Raw genomic sequence first — 22,005 nt, forward strand, 5'->3', positions numbered from 1 at the left:
TAAAATATATTCATCAAGGCCCAACTCTACCGGGAGGCAAAACTCTCCAAGTCAATATTTGTGGAAACAATCTAGCTACTTGAAAATACAATTTCATAAAAAACAAAACAAAAAAAAACTAAAATGTGAGTTGTCTTTATAATGATTTGATTGGCATGTATGTGATAAAATTAGAAGTGGAACAGTTTTTTTTCCCATACAAATGACACCGATAAACCTACATTTTGAAAAAACGACGAGTCCCATCTTACTTTTCAAGAACACCATAGTACAAGTTCTTTCTTGTACAGCAAGGTTGAAACAAAGCATTGTTTTGGTAGTTTCGAGGTCAGCATAGAAAAGATTTTCTAAAAATAATCTCAGTTTTTGAGAATCCGACGGCAGCAGTTCACTGTAGTTTTATTGGATACATTTGCCAGACAGTTTTTATCTGTATACCAGCTGGCCAACATGTATTATGGGAAGGAATACCACACGTTTTTTTTTAATTTTCAATTATGTTTTCAACATCAAAGCAGGCCAAGCACCCTCTTCGAGAACTGTAGCTTATCCTAGTTTGAGATTGTGTTCCAAGTGGAAAACACATGATTATTTTATTTCCAGTGTATTGATTACATGTTTCTAGACAACAATACCTAGAGAGACAAATAAAAATATATATATAAAAAAATCATAGTATTGTACATTATTTTTGTGTATATATACCCCAACAGCAGACAATGCTCATAGCAAATCCAGTAATACTCCTAAGAACATGCCATGGCTGCCTAGTTCTTCTGAGAGTTTGTGTTTTTTGTTTTGTTTTGTAAAGCAGTGCAGGGACAGCCTGTGTCCATTCATGTAATATCGGACAGGTTCAAAAAAAGTTCCAGAATGCTAACAAGGATATGATTTTAGTCCTTTGCAACAGCTTATGAACTATACTTCAGAATGCTGAGTACATGTCCAGGCACGACATTCCATCTTTAATAAGACATTAGTAGACAAAGAGGTCATAGGTGCACACCCAGCTTGAGGGGAAACTCCAGTCTGGGAATTTTTGTTCCAAGGAATCTAGATGGGGAGAATGCTGATTTTCCCCATGGAAATAGTGTGATGCAAAGGCAACAGTAACCATTGGACCAAAGCCTTCATCTATACCCTGAAATACAAAAAAGACAAATGCATTATTAGCTTTATTCACAAAGAAACACTTCCCACAAGTAATGCTAACAAGAATATAAAACAGCTTGTTCACTCAAACATAATTAGAATAATATGGGTCAGAGCACCAATGGGCAGCAACGATTGGCTGATAGTGTCAGTAGACCTCATTCAGCCTATCACATCACCCATTGCTGGTGTGAACTAGGATGGCTAGAAGGAAGTGTGTAATTTCTGCCTTAGCCAAACCTGTGTAGGGCAGGCTGTGGGTGACCAGGAACCCTTATTTAGTTTTAAACCCCTCAAAAAATGGTTTGCCTCTAAATGGAGGAACTATTATTATTAGCATATACATAGCGACAGCTTATTCCGGAGAGTTTTACAATAAAAAGGGAATTTAAAGGACCACTATAGTGTCAGGAAAACAAACTTGTTTTCCTGGCACTATATAATCGGTAGATCCCCCCCACCGCTGTGCTGAAGGGGTTAAAATACCTTCAGCCACTTACCTTAATCCAGTGCCGGGCTCCCTCGGCGCTGGTGAACTCTCCTCCCCCTCAGACGTCAGCTCCTGAGTGGAGCCGAATGCGCATGCGCGGCAAGAGCCACGAGCGCATTAAAAACGCCCATAGGAAAGCATTTCTTAATGCTTTCCTATGGAAGTTCTGCGTGCTCAATGCGATTTTAGAAATTGAGCGTCGGAGAAGCGACTCTAGCAACTGTCAGGAAGACCGCCACTAGAGGCTGGATTAACCCTGCAATGTAAACATAGCTGTTTCTCTGAAACTGCTATGTTTACATCTGAAGGGTTAAAACTTGGGGGACCTGGCACCCAGACCACTTCATTGAGCTGAAGTGGTCTGGGTAACTATAGTGGTCCTTTAATAAATGAGACAATAACGAAGTGTAACAGGAACAATAGATTGATGAGGACCCTGCTCAAACAAGCTTACAGTCTAGAGGAGGTGGGGTATAAAACACAATAGGAAGGGTATTGAGAGAGACAGCAAATAGACATGGTGGGAAAGTAGCAGAACTGGAGATGAGAGAGCACAAGGCATGTTTGAGAGATAAAAGTTACTCTGGGAGGCCATAAGCATTCCTGAAAATATAGGTTGTGAGGGACTTTTTAAAGGATTGAAGGCTAGGGGAGAGTCGGATGGAAGGTAAGCTGTTCCAGAGGAAAGGAGCCGCCCACGAGATGTCCCGCAGGCGTGAATTTGTAGTAAGGGTGCGAGCAGCAGACAGAAGCAGATCACCAGTAGAGTGAAGAGACTGAGAAGGGGGTGGGGGGGGGGGCCTACTTATGAATTAGTGAAGAAATGTAAGTGGGGCTAGAGTTCGTTAGAGCTTTATAGGCAAGGTCTAGTATTTTGAACGGACAACTGTAGGATACAAGAAGCCAGTGTAAGGATCGACAGAGGGATGAGGTGTGAAAGGAGCGACAGGAGAGAGATCAGCCTCGCAGCAGAATTCAGCACAGATTGTAGGGGTGAAGTACGGATTCTGGGGAAGACCAATTAGGAGAGAATAACAGTAATCCATGCAAGAGATTACTAGAGCATGAAGAAGCTCCTTGACAGCATCTTGCATAACAAAGGGATGTATGCAGGCAATGTTTTTAAGGTGGTATCAACATGTTTTAGCAACAGACTGGACATTAGGTGCAAAGGTGGGGCCAGAATAAATAATGACACATAGACAGCGAGTTTGAAAGGATGGGGTGAGGCAGGTACCATCCATCTGCAGGGAGAGTGTAATGATCAGTGTTATGAAAAGGAAAAACTATGCCAAGGGATATCAATCACTATAACCAATTCAACAAGATTCAATTGTCATAGTAGCTTGAGTATCCCATTAATCGCAATGCACTTTACACACACACACACACACACACACACGTTAGGTTGTTTGATATTCTTGATTTAATATTTTTTAGATAAGTTTATTAATTGATTTAAAGGACCACTATAGGCACCCAGACCACTTCAGCTTAATCAAGTGGTCTGGGTGCCTGGTCCATCTGGGATTAACCCTTTCTGCTGTAAACATAGCAGTTTCAGAGAAACTATGTTTACCTATGGGTTAATCCAGCCTCTAGTGGCTGTCTCACTTATTTTCACAGTGAGAAGATGCCAGCGTCCATAGGAAAGCATTGAGAATGCTTTCCTATGAGACTGGCTGAATGCGCGCGCGGCTCTTGCCGCGCAAGCGCATTCAGCCGATGACGTCAGAAAAGGGAGGAGAGTCCCAGCGCCGAGGGAGCCCGGCACTGGAAAAAAAGGTAAGGGATTAACCCCTTCAGCGCCACAGGAGTGGGACCCTGAGGGTGGGGGCACCCTCAGGGCACTATAGTGCCAGGAAAACGAGTATGTTTTCCTGGCACTATAGTGGTCATTTAATATTTTTGGCTAAAGTACCAGTGTACTTTCATTATGCAGTTGTCTCTTTACTCTTGTAGATTGGTAATATATCATTTATGTGGATTGAACATAAAGAATTAAAATAAATACATGCAAGTCATACATAAATATGCAGCCCACTGTGATGAAGCAACAGTCCCTTTTTAACTTGCACCTATATCACCAACCAATCTCTTACAGTTCTTCAAGCCCCACATCTCCAAGCTATATCCTGTTGCCTAGATCTGTTAAACAACAGTCAAGAAGAAGACAGTTCCTTTTAGCAGTATCCTTTGAAGCATCAACGATCATGCATTTTCCATTATTATAAAAACAAAACAAAAAAAACCCAAAAACTTTCACATGCTTTCCTATGTCAATCTACATTTCTTTGCGTATATCAATTTAGTGGAGATATTATATATTTTATACATTATACACACACACATATACTGTACCTTCATTTCTATCCAAAATTTCCATGGTGGAGACTGTAGCCCATGGGAATAATACACAAAATAGTCTCCATCACTGCTGAATACAGGCATCCCATCACCAAGAGACCAGCTTGATAACTGAAAGCCGTCATGTGGACGCACATACATGGTCATGTGACTTGGTCCTTAATAACAACAACAACAACAAAAATTATGCTTTGCTTGTTTATGATGTGTGTAATATCTAAAGCAGGCTTCCCTAAACTCCGGCCCTTTAGATGTTGCTGACCTACAACTCCTATGATTCTCAGCCTATTTCATTCATGGAATCATGGGAGTTGTAGTTCAGCAACATCTGGAGGGCCGGAGTTTAGGGAAGCCTGATCTAAAGGGTCGTTCCAAGCATAACGACTTCAGTGATTTGAAGTGAGCACTGTGCCTGGAGTCTTTGCAGTGTTTCATAGCTAAACCCTGCACACAAATACAGAGATTAACCCCATCTGCCGCCAGAGTTATAAATCCACCTGTCAGCATGACTGGGCTTCATTAGCCAGTCTGGTTACATTTAATTCTGTGCAAAACTGGCATCTGACACCAGCAGACACAGCATGCTGATGCCAGACAGCCAACAGTGGCATGCCCTTTTCATACATGCCACCCATTTCCTGCCCTCCCTCTAGTGAGAGTGAGCTTGGCCTTACTGCTGAATCCAAGGGGTAAGGTATGTTTGTTTTTTTTGGTGGTGGTGGTGGATGGGGGGCAGGTAGCAAGCTAAAAATGGTTACTCAAACCAAAACACAGTTTTTTGGCTGGAGTAACCTTTGAAGTGATTCAAACTAAAGTTTAATGTTATCTAATCCAATTTAGATTTTTTTTTTCAATTTAATTTATTGTTTCAAAAACATTATTAGGCTAGGAAGAATTATGTAATACTGGACAGATGTTTAACAAATTTAAAGCAAATGTAAATTCTTTCAAAATATAGCAGGTTCAGAGCATGAGTAGTCACAGTTAACTGCACAGAAGAAGTATGCAATGATACTGATAGGGTCAAAGTGACCACCATGTTCTACATTTAGCATCTTTTCTACCATACCATGCACACAGTCAGGACAAGGAATAGTTGAACTGGCATGACAATGCACTTCATCATGACTTTATAAATATCATCAGCCACACTCACCTTTAACTTGAAATGATAGTCGCGTAGTATCCCATGGCATTATTTTCTTTGACAAAAGTTTAATTTCTGCATACTCTGAAAGAGGTGGAGGTGGGGCTGGGAAATACCAATTTTTTCTGTTGATTTAAAATGATAAAAAAATTAAAAAAAAAAAATATTTGTTAGGAGCACTAAGTATTCTTGTACAATAAAATATACTCCCTATACTTCGTGTATTGTGCAACAATTCCATTTTCTCATTAGGAAAAAAGATCAAAGTTCACATATCCAGTATTAGGTTGGATAAATCTGTGACCAAACACAGTCACAGTGACCAATGTGTCATCAGCTGTCCACCATGAAGTTCATGGCAACTGATCACATCTCATACCTGCGCAGAGGAGGGAATTATAGTTGTCCTACATCTTCAAAACAAAGTAAATTGGATTCTCATTCTACACACTGGACCCCATTCAGAAGATTTAATTAGTTTTTTTATCTGAACACATGCTAACAAATACTTTATCGCCATCTCTTCTTCATTACTTTCGTCATACACTTGCCTCATTATTCCAAAGAGAAATACTATAGTAACCTTTGGCAATAATGCTGCCATTATATTATCGATATAACATTTTTACTTATAACTCCAGTTTGGTCCTATTTCTCTGAAAACAATAGTATGATACATGATCTTGATAATGTAGGTCGAAACGTTGATCTATTCCTCTGGGTATCCTGAATTGATTTTTTTTTTTTAATCTTTATTTTTGTAGTGAAAATCAAGATAACATGCAAGCAGATGATGCCACATTGACAGATGTTAGCACATGCGATTTTACATAATTGCCCATTGTCTTGGCATTCACATCCCTTACACACTTTATTTTTTTTGTGTTGGGAAGAGAAACCTCAGAACATAGTCGTGGAAGACAGAGTCGTAGTTCTAACATATTATGCAGTGAGAGAGGGGTCTAATATGCTATATGTTAGAGATGAGGTTGTATGCGAAGTGTAAATTCCTTACAGGTTGCAGAAATGTATGTAGCATAATTTCAACATTCCGAAGTATGTGGACAAAAAGAGAAACAGGTGCATAGCTTGAACATAACAGCTTTAAACATGAGAAACATTTCAGATGATGAAGCCCAGTGTGTTAGTGTTACATTGCTAGTTTCCTAGAGAGAGTATGCTATGTCTGGTGGTATTTGTTGAGTGTAGTGGTGTATTTAGGTTCGTAATCGGGAGCTTTTTGACTCCCATAACCTCAGGCAGGGGTTGTGTTAGGAGTATTCTGTCTAGTTAATTGTGGTGGTTGACTTATTGATTTAGTGCTTATGTGTCTATAGCAGTGGTTCCCAAACCAGTCCAGGATTTAGGGATCACTCTGTTATGTCCAAGGTGTTTATTTATTTTTTCTAAAAACACCTTAGATACAACTGGGTAATCCCTGAATTCTGGACTGGTAGGGGTTCCACGAGGACTGGGTTGGGAACCCCTGGTCTATAGGAATCCTTAAATAGTATTACACATATCAGATCTTATTGCAAGTCCTACACCACTACATGCCTGAATAGGAAATTTTATGTCTTATGCTACTAAGTCTTAAAAGTTACTCGCGACTGCAAACCTGGATAGTTCATGGCATACTCACTAGGTGTGAATGTATATTCAACAATCACTAGTGGTAACTGTAATTTTACCCAGTAAAAAAAAAAAATCTGTTAACCTCTAAAAAAGACCATGGTTAAGAATGGATATCTACAAAATAGGCAATTTGTTTAAAAATGTTAGACACCAGAAGATATTTTCATATACTTTGCTGATTTGTACCAAGCTTGTGAACTGAATTCACCCCCACACCTTATAAGAGGTAAGTATGCTACATGCATTTAAGCAGTTCAAACAATTTGCTATGATTTTGTAGATGATAATTACCAACCTGATTAAGCTGTGAACAGGAAAATACCATGGGAATCCACAGAAAGGGGAATCATCACAAGGTGCTCTAACAGAGTCATTTAACTCTGGTATATGGGGGGTGATGTGAGAAATTCCAGTATAATCAAAGCCATTGATCCATATTCCTGAATCTTGTTTCACCACCTTTCCATTCAAATCATGGAAAGTCCGAGCTGTGTGCTGAGATTGGGGAAAAAAAAAAAAAGGTATTAAAGGAATAACCTAATTCAATATGAATTGCATAAACATGTAAGTTATATTTTAGACACACACTGGGTTTTATTCACTAAATTCCGAATTGTACTGAAAGGAAAGATTAATTGCAAAATGTTAAAACTGTGATATTGGAAAAACAGATAAATTGCAGAATTTCCCCGTTGCACCTATTTTGACCTACATAGTTTAATTATATCCACCCTACCATAATCCAGTAAATTAGTGAATAAGTCTAATATATGCGGAGCACACATCCTTTGGGAAATTCAGTGTTTCGAAACACAAAAATATAAACATCCTACCATCCCTGCATGGAAACACAAGACTATCATTAATGGTACATTTGCAAGCCCCCCCTCAGATGGCTAATATCATACTTTTATCACTACATAGCTAATACAGTTAGCACATTTATTACACAAATGAGTATTCTTGTTTGAAAAATACACATATTTTTAAATTGCTTTATTATTTCTACCTGAAGGAAGATCCTCTTGGGTTTAGGACTATCAATACTGGAACTGTATGGGAAGAACAGGCCACTGCAGACAAGAATAAATGTGACAACAGATACAATTGCCAAACTTAACAGTATTCCCTTAATATTTTTCACAAGATAAAGAAAGTGGATCTAAAAAGAAAATACAAATTAAAATAAACAGATCAGTCATATTAAAATAAAACAATAATACATTTAAGAACGTAATTTTTTCCAAAAACCATCATTTTTCAGAAATCAAGCTATTCACTTTTTTGTCGCCTTATTTCCCATGTAAAATATATGCCATGCTTGGCAGGAATCAGTGACATAAATATGGACAGAGAGAGGATCATGCTGCACTTGGGGGATTTTAAAGGTGTTGCCTACTTACTACTTTGCGCAATGATATGGAGTAGACAGCAGGCAGCACTAAGGGAAGCAGGTTCTTAATCTCAGACAACAGCCTGCATTCTCCAAATGCACATGTTCAGAATGGCAGAACAGGGAAACATTAGATTTGCAGCTGCAATTTGATTAGAGTCAGTAACAAATAATTTTTATATTTAACAGGTTTATTTTAAGGTTAGTAAATAGAAAGGGAGGGGGACAGCGCTACAGTACTGATATGCTGACGTCTGTCTGGGATGGTGTAAAGAATCTTGTGAAGACACCTCCAATTGTCCAGCAATATCCTACATGTGGGGAGTACTAAATACCACTGTATGCTGTTTTACCTAGAGCTGGGCTTAGCTCTTTAAATTGTAAGTTGGCACTTCTCCACGTCTGTGTTGTTCGTGATCCTTTCCGCATTACGGTTTTGCACTATTGGTCTCCCCTCTCTGCTTTTGTATTCCATATTCGACTACTGAGATCCCAAAGAAAGAACCTAAGAACACTCACTCAAGGTCCACATTGTACCTAAAGACTTTTTCATCTCCCTTTATTTTATTTAGCGCACCCTGTATTTGTTGTCTTTTGTTCTCATTTTAAGGTTATGCAGAAATAATATGAAGGTGCTTATGTTTCCAACAATATTGTTTGTATATATGTAGTAAAAACTATCTTGCATGAAAAATTGTGCAAAACTGCAGTAGTATCAACATGCTGCCTATCGATTGTTTAAAAAAAAAAAAATGGTGTCAAGAAATATTTCAAGAAAGCCTTCTGAACCCATGTTCCTGATCATACATTTAGCTTGTTTTCTACTGGCAACATATGTCTATATTCATGTATAAATGTAGTTAGAGTAGATCGGCCACATACAGTGTTTGTGCGCAACCCAATAGATAAATGAAAGAACAAAACTTAGATCCCTTACCGTCCCTAAACCCCCAAAAAGTGTTTGCTTACTTTTTGTTTTTAAATTGCATGCCAGACTATACCGATACAGCCAGATTTCACAATGACTCCATGGTGTGCCATATACACAGGGTCCATGAAGGTGTATTTCTATGTATCGAACTGTGAGCGAAAGCCTGAGCATGCATATGCTTATATAAACTTTATAAGTACATGTCAGTGTGCATGCACTTGCCCAGTGCATTATGGGAACATGCTGGCTCCTGGACTTGGAAGTGGTGGTAAGTGTGAATAATACCTTCTCTACCCACCTCAACCCTCTGTGAGCATCTTTAGATTTGGAATATATCACACTTCTACAATTATTTAATTTATACTAGAATGTGTGCAAACAAAATAAAAAAAAAGAAAGCAAAGCATTTAGTTATACGTACAAAATAGGAGGTGAGAATTACAGTACAAGCAACGATGAAGAAGGCCAATACAACATCTGGTGGGATTTCTGTGCCACTGCGACCGAGAAGAGGTGTAAACATCTCAAACACTGCCCACACGTGGTACATGGTATGCAAGTATGGGGCAAATAATCCAAGCAGATAGAAACCAAGGAATTTAGCTGAAGATCCTGTAAATGTGTGGAACAAAACAACTGTATTAGGTAAAATACTCTAATATGTCTCATAGTGGGACAGTTCATACACACATTTTTTCACAAAAATTCCTCATCAGTTGATAAGACTTTCCCATCCCTTTATACAGTGCCTTGCAAAAGTATTCCCCCTCCCCCCCTTCATTTTTTCACCTATTTTGTTACATTACAGCCTTAAGTTCAATGTTTTATTAATCTGAATTTTATGTGATGGATCAGAACACAATAGTCTAAGTTGGTGAAGTGAAATGAGAAAAATATATACCTAAAACTATTTTTTAGAAATAGAAAATTGGCATGTTCGTATGTATTCTTCCCCTTTGTTATGAAGCCCATAAAAAACTCTGGTGCAACCAATTACCTTCAGAAGTCACATAATTAGTGAAATGATGTCCACCTGTGTGCAATCTAAGTGTCACATGATCTGTCATTACATATACACACCTTTTTTGAAAGGCCCCAGACAATAGGACAATGTTGTTGAGAAGTACAAATCAGGGTTAGGTTATGAAAAAATATCCAAATCTTTGATGATCCCCAGGAGCACCATCAAATCTATCATAACCAAATGGAAAGAACATGGCACAACAGCAAACCTGCCAAGATACGGCAGCCCACCAAAACTCACTGACCAGGCAAGGAGGGCATTAATCAGAGAGGCAGCACAGAGACCTAAGGTAACCCTGGAGGAGCTGCAGAGTTCCACAGCAGAGACTGGAGTATCTGTACATAGGACTACAATAAGCCATACGCTCCATAGAGTTGGGCTTTATGGCAGAGTGACCAGAAGAAAGCCATTACTTTCAGCAAAAAACAAAATGGCACATTTTGAGTTTGCGAAAAGGCATGTGGGAGATTGCCAAATTGTGTGGAGGAAGGTGCTCTGGTCTGATGAGACTAAAATTGAACTTTTCGGCCATCAAAGAAAACGCTATGTCTGGCGCAAACCCAACACATCACATCATCCAACGAACACCACCATGTTTTTCAGCAGCCAGGACTGGGAAACTGGTCAGAGTTGAGGGAAGGATGGATGGTGCAAAATACAGGGATATTCTTGAGAAAAAAACTGTATCACTCTGTGCGTGATTTGAGGCTAGGTTCACCTTCCAGCAGGACAATGACCCCAAACACACTGCTAAAGCAACACTTGAGTGGTTTAAGGGGAAACATTTAAATGTGTCGGAATGGCCTCGTCAAAGCCCAGACCTCAATCCAAAAGAAAATCTGTGGTCAGACTTAAAGATTTCTGTTCACAAGTGCAAACCATCCAACTTGAAGGAGATGGAGCAGTTTTGCAAGGAGGAATGGGCAAAAATCCCAGTGGTAAGATGTGGCAAGCTCATAGAGACTTATCCAAAGCGACTTGGAGCTGTGATTGCCGCAAAAGGTGGCTCTACAGAGTATTGACTTTAGGGGGGTGAATAGTTGTGCACATTGACCTTTTCTGTTATTTTGTCCTATTTGTTGTTTGCTTCACAATAAAATAAAAAAAATAAAAAGTTGTGGGCATGTTCTGTAAATTAAATGATGCAAATACTCAAACAATCCATGTTAATTCCAGGTTGTGAGGCAACAAAACACGAAAAATGCCAAGGGGGTGAATACTTTTGCAAGGCACTGTATGTTTTGCTGATCTTTATTGAGACATAAGAAAAAAATTCAAGTAAGTAAAAAAGTTTGATCTAGTTCTAAACAGGTTAACAGCAGTTAATAAAAATATAAGGAAAAAAAACAACACATACCTCGATGAATGAATTCTTGTTGAATTATTAATTTTGTAAGCAATGGGAAAATAACCCACACTGCGAAGAAGTAAGATGAGCATAGTCCTATATGCGTAACAAGTAGCAATGGGATGCACCATGTGATTAAAGACACATCAAAAAACAAGTCCCCTAAATACTGGACATTTGTACCCTGAAAAAAAATAAATAAAGAGAAAAATATTATCAGAGAAATATTTTTAAACAGTGTAGCTTAATGATAATGGTGTAATGAGTCTTCAGGTACTTTCTCACTGGTTTGTGTAAAAACGGTTTTGGAGTGGTTGGATGACAAAATCTTTTCCAGGAGCTTAAATGATGCCCTTCTGCCAAGGCAAAGGTAAAGCATTATCCATACAATGTTAATCGGCAATGATAGGCTTAGAGCACAGAGAGTGCTCTCAGGCTAGTTGGAAGGCTAATACAGCTTATCTAACTAGCCTATCCAACAAAATTAGATCAAGGCCTAAGTTGAGAGATAGCATTCAAATAGTCATTGCACCATAACTACTACAATAAACTGAATTGGTGGTTTTGGTATTTAGAATGCAGCTTTAAGGAAAACAAAAAATCTGAGAGTGAACTAGCTGCTTGTAAATTACTCAGTAGCATAAATAGTTTTTATTACAGGATAAGGATAATCTTGAACTTGGTATGCTTGTCATTTCAGGTGGATATTCTGACACAGGGCACGCAGGGTGGATTAAGTGAGGCACACAAACACGCATTCTTAGACTAACCCAAATGCTAAAGATTAAATGAAAAGCCTATTACAAATTTTAACCCTCAACATTCACACATCTATGACTAATCTCTCCCTCTAACGTGCACTGAAATAACCATAACAATATATTTAGTATGGGGACATTGGATGACCACATTTATACTATCTATAATAGCATGGAACGTAGCAGATAAATAACAATAATGAACCTTGGGCTTAAGAAAGACCACCAAGACCATTTCATCTCAATGAACAGTTTTCCTGTTCTCATAACCAGTGGCGTACACACAACCCATGGGGCCCCGGTGCGAAAACTGATCTGTGGGCCCCCCCCCGCTTACTCTGCGCGGGCTGGGGCCGCAACACATGGCGGGCGGGCACCTGGTCGCAGGGCTGCGACCCGTGCGACCGCGGTATGTACGCCAGTGCATGCATAAACACATACACTTAAAGGACCACTACAGACACCCAGATAAAATCAGCTCAATGAAGTGGTCTGGGTGCCAGGTCTCTCTAGTTTTAACCCTGCAGCTGAAAACAGCAGTTTCAGAGAAACTGCTATGTTTCACTGAGGGTTAATCCATCTCTAGTGGCTGTCTCATTGACAGCCGCTAGAGGATTTTCTGCGATTCTCACTGTGAAAATCACAGTGAGAAGACGCTGAACGTCCATAGGAAAGCATTGAGTAATGCTTTCCTATATGGGCGGTTTGAATGCGCGTGTGGCTCTTGCCACGCATGTGCATTCGGAGCTGAGATGCGGATCGGGACGGAGAGATCCCCAGCGCCAAGGGAGCCCGGCGCTGGAGAAAGGTAAGTGCTTTAGACACACACACACACTCTCATGAACAGACGCACACATTTACTGACAGACACACACTCAGTGACAGACGCACACAAACATACTCAGTAACAGACACACACACTAACACTAACACACTCTAAAACTAACACACTCACTAACACAATCACTCACACTAACACACACTCACTAACACACACTCACTAACACACACTCACTAACACACACTCACTAACACACTCACTCACTAACAAAGTAACACTAACACACTCACTAACACACACTAACACACTCACTAACACTAACACACTCACTAACACACTCACACTAACACTAACACACTCACACTAACACACTCACACTAACACACTCACACTAACACACTCACACTAACACACTCACACTAACACACTCTCTCACTAACACACACTAACACAAACTAACACTAACACACTCACTAACTAACACACTCACTAACTAACACACTCACTAACACACTCACTCACTAACACACACACTCACTAACACACACACTCACTAACACACACACTCACTAACACTAACACACTCACTAACACTAACACACACTCACACACACACGTTTTTTCTGTTTTTTTTTTTTTAATTTAATCCCCCCAGCCTCCTTACCTGTGTGAGAGCTGGGGGGATTCCCTGGGGTCCAGTGGTGTTGCTGGTCACCCGGCTGGCGGGCGCGCGAGGGAGCACTGTCCCCTGGGTGCTCCCTCTTCAGCACCCTCGCGCGCCGCGTACTGATGCCGGAGCCGGAAGATGACGTCATCTTCCGGCTCCGGTTTCAGTGCGGTGCGCGAGGGAGCTGAAGAGGGAGCACCCAGGGGACAGTGCTCCCTCGCGCGCCCGCCAGCCGGGTGACAGCAGGGCCAGCCTCGGGGGCCCGGAGGTGGCCGGCTCCTGGGCCCCCCCAGCAGAAGAGGCTGGCCCTGTGGGTACATACCGGGTCGCAGGGGCGGCCGGGCCCCCTGGTGGGCCGGGCCCGGTCGCAGCCGCGACCCCGGTATGTACGCCACTGCTCATAACCCTGCAACGTAAAACATGGATGTAAGTATGACAGCCACTAGAGGCGCTTTGGCTGCACTGACTGAGTAAAGCTCGGTCATGTGAAGTGAAAGCCCCACAGGAAAGCACAGATTCACGAATATACACGTGGCACTCACAGCACATGTATATCAGGTGTTCCCCTTTGAAGAACATTGGAGTAGGCCATGACATTGTGGGGAGCAGAGAGGTCCAAAACAACTTTAGCTTATTTAAGGCATTTTAGTATTTAGATCATGCCTCTGAAGTCTCACTGCTCAATTTTCTGCCATTTAGGAGTTAAATCACTTTTGTTTCAGTTTATACAGCCCTAGCAACACCTCCACTGGCTGTGACTCACACAGCTTGCTGAAAAATTGTTTCACTTTCAATTAGATGTAACTTACTTCAAAAGTTATCTCCTGCTCTGTAAATTGAACTTTAATTATATACAGGAATTATATTCTTCTTATCAGAGAAGAAGATAAACAATTCGAAATTACCGTATATACTCGAGTATAAGCCGAGTTTTTCAGCACATTTTTGTGCTGAAAAACCCCAACTTGGCTTATACTCGAGTCAATAGTCTGTATTATGGCAATTTATATTGCCATAATACAGACAGTGGGGCTGTGGGGGCTGCAGAGCGGTTACTTACCTCTCCTGCAGCTCCTGTCAGCTCCCTCCTCCTCCGCGCCGGTCCGTTCAGCACCTCGGTCAGCTCCCTGTGTAAGTCTCGCGAGAGCCACGGCTCTCGCGAGACTTACAGTGTGAGCTGACAGAGGGAGCTGCACAGACCGCGCGGAAGAGGAGGGAGCTGACAGGAGCTGCAGGACAGGTAAGTAAACTGTCTGCCAGCCCCCACAGCCCCCCCACTGAACTACCAATGCCACTGGACCACCAGGGAAGGAGAGCCCCCCTCCCTGCTATGTATCTAGCAGGGAGGGGGGACGAAAAAAAATATATAATTTAAAAAATAATAATAATAATAATAATTAAATAATAAATAATAATACAAAAAAAATAATAATATAAAAAAAAATAAAAAAAATAATTAATAATATATTAAATGCCCACCCCCACCAACACATACACAAACACACACTGCACTCACACACACTGCATTTATATACACACACTGCACTCATACACACACTGCACTCACACACACACTGCATTCATACGCACACTGCATTCATTATATACCCACACTGGAAATAAATATTCAATTAATATATACGCACACACACTGCACTCATACACACACACACTGCACTCACACACTGCATTCATACGCGCACTGCACTCATACGCGCACTGCACTCATACGCGCACTGCACTCATACGCACACACTGCACTCATTATATACACACACTGTAAATAAATATTCAATTAATATAATTTTTTTAGGATCTAATTTTATTTAGAAATTTACCTGCTGCATTTCCCACCCTAGTCTTATACTCGAGTCAATAAGTTTTCCCAGTTTTTTGGGGTAAAATTAGGGGCCTCGGCTTATATTCGGGTCGGCTTATACTCGAGTATATACGGTATACAGAATTTGCAATAAAGGAAGTTTAAGATGACTCTTTACAAGAACGGTTTAGGAAGTCACATGAAGGAAGGTGTGCCTAAAGCTGCATAAACTAAGTGATTTAACCCCTTAAGGACCAAACTTCTGGAATAAAAGGGAATCATGACATGTCACACATGTCATGTGTCCTTAAGGGGTTAAAGGAACACTATAGTCACCTAAATTACTTTAGCTAAATAAAGCAGTTTTAGTGTATATATCATTCCCCTGCAATTTCACTGCTCAATTCACTGTCATTTAGGAGTTAAATCACTTTGTTTCTGTTTATGCAGCCCTAGCCACACCTCCCCTGGCTATGATTGACAGAGCCTGCATGGAAAAAAAAAAAACTGGTTTCACTTTCAGATGTAATTTACCTTAAATAATTGTATCTCAATCTCTAAATTGAACTTGAATCACATACAGGAGGCTCTTGCAGGGTCTAGCAAGCTATTAACATAGCAGGGGATAAGAAAATCTTAATTAAACAGAACTTGCAATAAAGAAAGCCTAAATAGGGCTCTCTTTACAGGAAGTGTTTATGGAAGGCTGTGCAAGTCACATGCTGGGAGGTGTGACTAGGGTTCATAAACAAAGGGATTTAACTCCTAAATGGCAGAGGATTGAGCAGTGAGGCTGCAGGGGCATGTTCTATACACCAAAACTGCTTCATTAAGCTAAAGTTGTTCAGGTGACTATAGTGTCCCTTTAACTCCTAAATGGCAGTAACTCCTAAATGGCAACAAAAAAAAGTTGTTTTGGTGACTATAGTTTTGCTTTAATTAAAATATTTTATTATTATTATTATTATTATTATTATTATTAATTATTGCACTGGGGGAGGGAGGGTGTTCTTCCTACAATTAAGGACAGGAGTATTATAGCATTAGTAATACAGAATTGTAATGCTATTGTGGTGGAATCTCGGTAAAAATAAATTTAGTAGGCCGAGATTACCACGTGGCATGTGTACGTGCATATGCTGACGTATCGATCAGTTGGTTGCACGAGGCAAGATACGATCAGTAGTGTACGGAGCATGTGCAAGAATACAGGATGTAGTATTCCCCCTCCTCCATTGTGCTGGACAAGCCATGCGGTCAAACAGGAAGTTAATTCTTATTTGTGTTGATTGGTTAAGAGAATGTGCGGGTGGAGCTTAATATGGGAGGAGTTATGTGCCTATATAAGGAGCCTGCACTATTGTCCGGGGCTCAGAACTTGCTGTATTTTGGTGTCGTTAGTCCATCTGAGTCCCGATCGGTGATCCAATAAAGAATCTCTTCCTTCCTGAAGAAACCTGTGTCCATCTCTCTGTGCTTGGCTTCCGTCAGTTTCTCCGGTATCATTTGGTGCATTGGCCGGGAAACTCATCGTTCAACGGTAGCTGAGAGGCAGAGGCGTGAGACGGTCTATCTTTGCCCACGTTCTCTACGGCTGCACCCCTGAACTTCTGCGTGGACCTCCCTTCGTCTCGGCGCCACTGGTCTGTTGTCCAGGAGATCATCGGCCTCTACGTGAGAAGTGCTGGGGTGTCCCCGTCGATGAGTGTGAACTCAGGTTCAGGAACGAGGAGGTAAGACAACTGCTGTTTTAGACGGCAGGACCCACTAGGGGTATACCGATTGTGCGGTAGGCCCAAAGGGGTTTTGAATCTTTGTATCTGCCCCCTCTGTCGGAGGGAAGGAGCGAAGGCGCACCGCTCGATCGAACGCTCTTTAGTCAGACCGTTTGATTTTGTTAGTCAGGCGGGGTCCTGGTGTAAATAGCCCTAGCCGGACACCGGTGTCTTGTCTAGACTAGCGTTCTAGGGTGTATATTACGTTCGCTAGGTCGGAGGGACCGGGAGACTAAGCGGCGCCTGTGTAAATTCGGTTCGCTAGCTCTCAACCTATCTGGGCTAAGTGGGAAGGCGTGTAAATTTGGAACCCACTAGACTTTTGATAGTGCGACTAAGAGGCGCCTGTGTAAATTCGGTTCTCTAGCTCGCTATATGTGGTGATTGGGCAGTGTGGCTAACCAAAACGGGTGTATATAGTTTTAGGTAGTCCATTCAAGGTACTGGCCAATAGTTTAGTTGGGAATTGTAAATGTGTTAACGATTGTTTAGTAAAGTGTATATCTTGTTAGATAGCGCGAGCTCAGCCGTCTAGCGAGAGTGTTAATAGTGTGTTACTGTATTATAGTGCACGGTACCATAACCCTGTATATTTACTGACACTGTATATAAGTACTAATCATTGTCGTCCATTGCATGTTTAACACCATAACCACTAATAATTGTATTGTGACCTTAACTTGTGCTTTGACCTATGATAACCGTACTGTAACCGCTATTTGTAAAAGACGATGTTACTGGGGTGTGTTATAGATGGGTAATTCGTATATAGAGAATTATAGCGTGGGTGACTGTATAGTTACGCCAAAGGGCATAATATTGATTATATAGTGACTGGTGTAACAGCTGTGTGTGTACGGGAATTCCCTGAGTGTTTATTGTTATTGTGTACGTTTCACTTGGTAACCGTACCACGTGGTGCTGTTGCCAGAGGAAACGGGTGTGACTGTTGAATAGTACACGTGTATAGTATTCGTTATCGACGACGTTCCATTGTTAAGTATGGGTGCGTCGCAGTCAACGATTCCGGATCCCTTAGGTTGTATGGTGAAGCATTTTAAAAAGGGATTCAAAACATGTGATTTTGGGGTTAAAATGTCTCCTGTACGTTTGGTCACTTTGTGTACTAGGGAGTGGCCTACTTTGGTTGCGGCATGGCCGCCACGTGGCAGTTTGGATCCAACTCTGGTACAGCGCTTACACGTGGCTGTATCAGGTAGGCCTGAACTTTACGGCCAGTTTCCTTATATTGATTGTTGGAGACAGGCCGTAAATGACTCGCCAAAATGGCTCCGGACATGCCACGAGGAGCAGTGTCGCCTCATGGTAGCTAGGACTTGTTCGTCCACTAGGACTGGTGTTAGGCCCATTTTGGACACGCCCCCTGAGTCCGAGATCCCTTTGCCGCCCCCTTACTTTCCGTTAAGAGGAAGTGACGCAAATGCAGGAAGTCCTGCAACCCTCCCCTCATTACCCCCATCCACTTCCGCTTCCTCCTCCAGTACAGGATCCACCCCCCCTCGTACTAAATCTCCCCTTCCGGAATCAGAACCAACCCCCATTAAAAACGAATATCCTGTTTTGGCACCACTTCAGACTTCCGGTCAAGCTTCATCTAGCTCGGCTCGAAGTGTTTTATTTACAACCTTTTCCCAAAACCAAACTCCCATATCCCCATACCCTATTTCTCCCCGACTGGAACCTATGACTGACGCCCCTCCACGTAGCCCCATACAGACCCGACAGTTGACCAGTGCCCAACAATTAAAACACTATCAGATGCCTCTTCGTCTGAATCCTGGGTCAGCCTATATCGATGCCGCAGGCCAAATGGCACATGCTGACCCAGTCTTTGTATATGTCCCATTCACGACAACCGATCTTTTAAATTGGAAGACCCACAATTCCTCGTATACTGAGAAACCACAAGCTATGACTGATCTGTTCACCTCAATAGTACAGACACATAACCCGACATGGGCTGATTGCCAGCAGTTATTAATGACTTTATTCAACAATGAGGAAAGGACAAGAATAAATCAAGCAGCCATTAAGGCACTAGAGGATAAAGCCCGTACTTTGAACCAAGCCAATCCATCAGCATGGGCCGCAACACACTATCCCAACACCGATCCCGATTGGAATGTAAATGGTGCTGATATGGTTCAACTCAGAGCCTATAGAGACGCTATAATTGCTGGCATGAAAGCCGGAGGAAAGAAAGCTATTAACATGTCGAAGACAGTTGAGGTGATTCAGAAAAGCGATGAAGCGCCCAGTGTCTTTTATGACCGATTATTGGAGGCATACCGCTTGTATACCCCCTTTAATCCGGAAGACGCAGATAATTCCCGAATGGTGAACTCTGCCTTTGTCAGCCAAGCTTACGGAGATATTAAGCGCAAGCTACAAAAGTTAGAAGGGTTTGCAGGTATGTCAATCACCCAACTAATGGAGGTAGCGAATAAGGTTTATATGAATAGGGAAACAGAAAGTAAGAAAGAGGAGGAGCGCAAGATGCGTAAAAAGGCTGATATGCTAGCGGTAGCGATCGCAGGCGTAGATAGACGGGGCCCAGATAGAGGCGATAGTAGATGGAGTAGGGAGCCTTTGAGTAGGAATCAGTGCGCGTATTGCAAGGAAGAAGGGCATTGGAGGAACGAATGTCCGCAAAGAGAGCAGTACGAGAGAGACCTACCCAGGGCAGGCTACGGAAACTTTAGAGGCAGAGCGAGAGGTAGAGGAGGCCCCGGAGGGAGTAATGGTAATAGAGGGAGTAATGGGAACAGAGGAAGTGTTAGGGAAGACAGGTATATTCCAGCAGCGCAAAGGTCCCGCGATAGAGAAGGCAGGGACTTCGTAGGATTGGCTGACACGGTCATGGAGGACTATTGATACCGACCGGGCTCCATCCCCCTTGGTCGAGCGGAGCCTATGGTCGATGTATCAATAGGGGGGAAAAGGAGTGCGTTCATGATCGACACTGGTGCCGAACATTCAGTGGTGACTAATCTAGTTGCTCCTCCATCTGGAAGGACTATTACTGTGATAGGAGCAACTGGAAGAAGTGCTGAAAAACCGGTTCTTAAAAGTCGACTCTGTACATTGGGAGGCCACGTAATAAAACATCAATTCCTTTATATGCCTGAATGTCCAGTCCAATTGCTGGGACGTGATATGCTATCTAAGTTACAAGCGCAGATTACGTTCCTACCAAATGGAACAACATCTTTAAAGTTTAATGGACCTTCAGGTATCATGACATTATCCGTACCAAAGGAAGAAGAGTGGCGACTTTATACAGCGTTGACTAGCCAAAACCCTAGGAGTGATGAGACATTATTTAACATACCAGGAGTTTGGGCAGAGAACAACCCACCAGGACTGGCCCGCAATATTCCACCTATAAAAATTGAACTAAAACTTGGGGTGTATCCAGTGAGCCTAAGACAATACCACATTCCGCAGAAGGCTAAGAAGAACATCCAATCCTATCTGGATAAGTTCATACGGTATGGTATCCTAAAATTCTGTACTTCCCCCTGGAACACCCCATTGCTGCCTGTTCAAAAGCCCGGTACAGATGAGTATCGACCTGTGCAGGACTTAAGAGCAGTCAATGATGCGGTTGTTAGTATACATCCAGTTGTACCCAATCCATATAACCTGCTTGCTTTAATTCCGGGCGGGGCTACCTACTTTACAGTCTTAGACCTCAAAGATGCCTTCTTTTGCCTCCGAATTGCCGCAGAAAGTCAATGTATTTTCGCTTTCCAATGGGAGAACGCTGTAACGGGCTCAAAACGCCAGATGACTTGGACAAGACTGCCCCAAGGGTTTAAAAATTCACCTACCCTATTTGGTTCAGCCCTAAGTCAAGATCTACTGGATTTCGAGTCCATCCCAGGAGAGTGTGTATTGTTACAATATGTAGATGACTTGTTGATAGCAGCAGTTACAAAAGAAATCTGTCAGCAAGCAACGCACGATCTACTACACATTCTCTGGAAGGCAGGATACAAGGTGTCTAGAAAGAAGGCTCAGTTGTGTTTGCCAACTGTCAAATATCTGGGATTCCATATCTCTGAAGGTCAAAGAATTATGGGGCCAGAGAGAAAAGAGGCTGTCTGCCAAATACCAATACCCAAGAATAGAAGACAAGTGCGAGAATTCTTGGGGGCAGCAGGCTTCTGTAGGATATGGATTCCCAGCTATGCGATACTGGCAAAACCTCTGTACGCAGCTATCAAAGGTACAGAGCACGACCCCTTCTTATGGACCCAAGAACAGCAAACGGCATTTGAAGATGTGAAGAAGGCTTTGATGAGTGCCCCAGCATTAGGTCTACCTGATCACACACGACCATTCTACCTGTATGTACACGAGCAAAGAAGAATGGCTGTGGGAGTATTGACACAGTACTTGGGATCATGGCAAAGACCTGTTGCCTACATGTCTAAGCAATTGGATGCAGTGGCCAGCGGACTTCCACCTTGTCTAAGAGCCGTAGCTGCAGCCGCCCTGCTAGTAGCTGAAGCCGATAAACTCACTCTGGGTCAAGAACTTTATGTACGAGTCCCACATGCAGTACAGACGTTGTTGGATTACAAAGGAAATCATTGGTTTAGTAACAGCCGTATGACCAAGTATCAAGCAATGTTGTGTGAAAACCCAAGAGTGCATTTAGAGACTGTAAACACCTTAAATCCAGCTACCCT

General features: G+C 41.9%; 1 protein-coding gene across 1 annotated transcript in view; it reads right to left on the reverse strand.

Annotated features, from left to right (window-relative positions):
- Positions 1 to 686: 686 nt before the first annotated feature.
- ERMP1 (endoplasmic reticulum metallopeptidase 1) overlaps positions 687 to 22,005 on the reverse strand; it is a 62,157-nt gene continuing 40,838 nt past the window's right edge. Inside the window, exons 9-15 of the mRNA XM_063455109.1 lie at positions 11,497 to 11,671; positions 9,537 to 9,727; positions 7,801 to 7,953; positions 7,087 to 7,286; positions 5,166 to 5,281; positions 4,004 to 4,167; positions 687 to 1,141 (exon numbers count right to left, since the gene is read on the reverse strand). Coding sequence (XP_063311179.1) covers positions 977 to 1,141; positions 4,004 to 4,167; positions 5,166 to 5,281; positions 7,087 to 7,286; positions 7,801 to 7,953; positions 9,537 to 9,727; positions 11,497 to 11,671 — 1,164 coding nt within the window. The 3' untranslated portion in view covers positions 687 to 976. The remainder of the gene's footprint in view (positions 1,142 to 4,003; positions 4,168 to 5,165; positions 5,282 to 7,086; positions 7,287 to 7,800; positions 7,954 to 9,536; positions 9,728 to 11,496; positions 11,672 to 22,005) is intronic.

The sequence above is a fragment of the Pelobates fuscus genome, chromosome 5 (assembly GCF_036172605.1).
Source record: "Pelobates fuscus isolate aPelFus1 chromosome 5, aPelFus1.pri, whole genome shotgun sequence".
NCBI lineage: Eukaryota > Metazoa > Chordata > Amphibia > Anura > Pelobatidae > Pelobates > Pelobates fuscus.